Source organism: Trypanosoma grayi, assembly GCF_000691245.1.
Source record: "Trypanosoma grayi strain ANR4 Tgr_1248_V1, whole genome shotgun sequence".
Classification (NCBI taxonomy): domain Eukaryota; phylum Euglenozoa; class Kinetoplastea; order Trypanosomatida; family Trypanosomatidae; genus Trypanosoma; species Trypanosoma grayi.
This window is the reverse complement of record NW_008826867.1, coordinates 1-2,582: the sequence shown is the minus strand read 5'-3', so window position 1 is coordinate 2,582 and position 2,582 is coordinate 1. Positions and strand designations below refer to the sequence as shown.

At 59.7% G+C, this 2,582-nt stretch overlaps 1 protein-coding gene across 1 annotated transcript; it reads right to left on the bottom strand.

Moving 5' to 3' along the window:
- Positions 1–299: 299 nt before the first annotated feature.
- DQ04_12481000 (hypothetical protein) lies at positions 300–590 on the bottom strand (the record flags this gene model as incomplete). The annotated part of the gene is made up of 1 exon (XM_009316751.1): positions 300–590. One exon carries the CDS (start codon positions 588–590, stop codon positions 300–302), a length of 291 nt encoding a protein of 96 aa, XP_009315026.1.
- Between the last annotated feature and the right edge of the window lie 1,992 nt (positions 591–2,582).

Here is a 2,582-nt window from a genome sequence, read left to right as displayed (position 1 = left end):
TTCTGGCAACCGATGCGCTACTTCCCCTTTCGGCTGCGCGCAACGTGCTCCGCGGAAGGGTCCTCATGTCAGGGCACATGGCGGTTTCTACCACAGATATGCTTGCGTTTCACCCGCTGCACCTCATTCTGGATCCACCGTCTCATGGTGCTGTTGGTGGCTCCGTGGCGCTGGTGGACGGCGCAGCGTTGATGCGTGACTCATGGGATGCCACGCCTCATCATCACCACTACAAGCATCAGCAGCAGCAGCAGAAAGAACAAGAAGAACTGCTAGAGACTTTCGTGAGCTGTGGGGTTTTACTGCGCGTGCCGGAGGAGTGGTTTCGGGACGGCCTTCTCTTGCGTCTGGTACAACGTCTGGTGCCGTGCCATCGTGATGCTTCGCCCAGGAGTGACGCCGCTGAGTGTAATATGGCGATGCGCATGCTGCTGCTGTACTGGTGGCTCGCGAGTGTGTGGTGCGACGCGCCTCAATCTCCAACGGCTGCAGCGGTAGAGGAACTTCTGCAGGGTCTGCGTGAGACCCCGTGGGTGCCGTGTCTGTCCCGCTCCAACAGCAGTTCGGTTCTTCGCGTCGTGAGCTGGCATGCACCCTCTGACCTGTTCCCCTCAATGGACTGCTTTACAATTAACGGCCTGGACAGGCTGCTGCCTTTCGCGCCGCATCGCATTCAGGATCTCCTTGTGCTGCTGAGACAAAACGATGATCAACATCGCTGGAAACCTGAAGGCTTGTTTCTGGAGAAGTGGATATCTGCAGTGGAAAAGCATACAAGAAGCACCAGTGCCGAGTCGTCGCTTCCGCGTCTCTTCGGCATGCCGGTAGCGTGCACAGCTCCAGTGGCGCTGTGTGTATTGTGCTCGCTGCAGGTTGGTCAGCGTGTCCCTCTGCAAGCATTGCGGTATCTCCTGCAAAGCATTGCCGGCAACGCAGACAGGGGTGAAGAGATTCTTCTTAAGGCGAGGCAGCAGTTGCTCTTTCCGCTTCCAGCTGACCGAAGTGACCTCTGCGCGGATAGGGATTTTGTTGTGGGTGAGATGGCCGCACTCGATACACTCTGCTGGGAGCCGTTGGCCAGCAGCAAAGATGGTGGCGGCAGCGACATTGCCGTCCTCGTGTTCGACCGTTCCATTGACTTTGTCGGCAGCGATCTCCGCGGCTTCCTTGTTGAGTGCCTCGGTGTTTCACAGGTGCCGTGTGTTGCGACGTGGCAGGCAGGTGCACTCGCCTTGAGGCGCCGCTTTATGGCGGGGGAGGACGTCAATGCGTGGCTTACTGAACTATTTCTGCGCGTCCTGACGCAGTGCTGCATTGTGCACTTCAATTATGTAAGGGAGAGGTTTGAGCGGCACTCAGCGAGCAGCGGCGGCGACGACGACGACGACGACGCTCCTGCCAAGGCTGCACTCGATTGTGTAGTGAACAGTGTTCCCGACGGCAGTGGTACCGCATATGTCTTTCCACTCGATGGGCGCTGGCGGTGCGCGGCGGAAGGACTGTTCTTCTGTGGTTCGTTCTACTGCGGCTTCTCTGGACTTGCGCTGCAGGCGGGCGAGGGGCAAGTGGCGCCGGTGCTTCCTGTTCTGAGGTTTGATGAGCAGCCGCAGCCGCATTTTGTCGTTTCAGCCGTTCTAAAAAAGATGGGACTCCTCGCCCTGGAGGAATGCACCGAGAAGATTGTCACGTTTGGCCGCATCAACGCGGCGAGTAGCGCTGAGCTTCACAGACAAATTGAACAATGCGTCCCTCGCGTCAAGGAGTTTCTGAGCACGCGCTATCCGCACTACTACACCCTTGTGGCACCACACGTGCGTCATTTACTCGAGTACTTTGGCATTGTGCTGGCGGCGGAACCTGTGCTGCGTGAGGTGCTGCGCTACCAGGGCTCTGTGTACACCATGACACAGACGGTGCGCTGCCAGTACGTGCGACAGCACAACTGTCTCTACGGTGTCGACGAAGAATTTGTCCCGTCTGTTGGTGCCAATGCGATTGCGGATCTCTTCCTCCCGATGGGAGATGCGGAGGTGCGGCTTGGAGTAGTCGAAGCATTGCAGCAATGGCTTGCAGGTATTGACGACACTGACAGAAATCTCCGCTTGGGTGGCGCGCCGCCTCTGCCGTTGTCACATACGGCCGATGAGGCATGGCAGCTCTCAACGCCCGCAGCCGCGCGGTTCCGTGATCATTTTCCCGTTGGAAGGGACGGCTTCGGCGCGACGGGGCAGAGCTGCACGTCCACAGCTGCTGCTGCTGCTGCATTGGCGTCATCGGGCGGGACGCAGGTGCCACGTGTGATGGTGTTGCCGTGGGGTCACGGCGGCCACATGACACGCTCGCTGCCGCAGTGGCGCTGCGAGATGTTCGGCACCGCGTTCGACGTACTGCGCGCTGTTGAGCGTGGAAGCCGCGACTCGGGGTGCAACGGCCGCGATGACGACGAGGAAGACGACGACGATGCCGATGATACAACGGGCGCATTGCCGGCCTACAAACGTGTGCGGCGCGGCGGCCGCTCTCAGCGCAGTGGACCGGCGATGGTCGTGCAGGAGCGGCGCGATACGGCCGACTACTCGGTC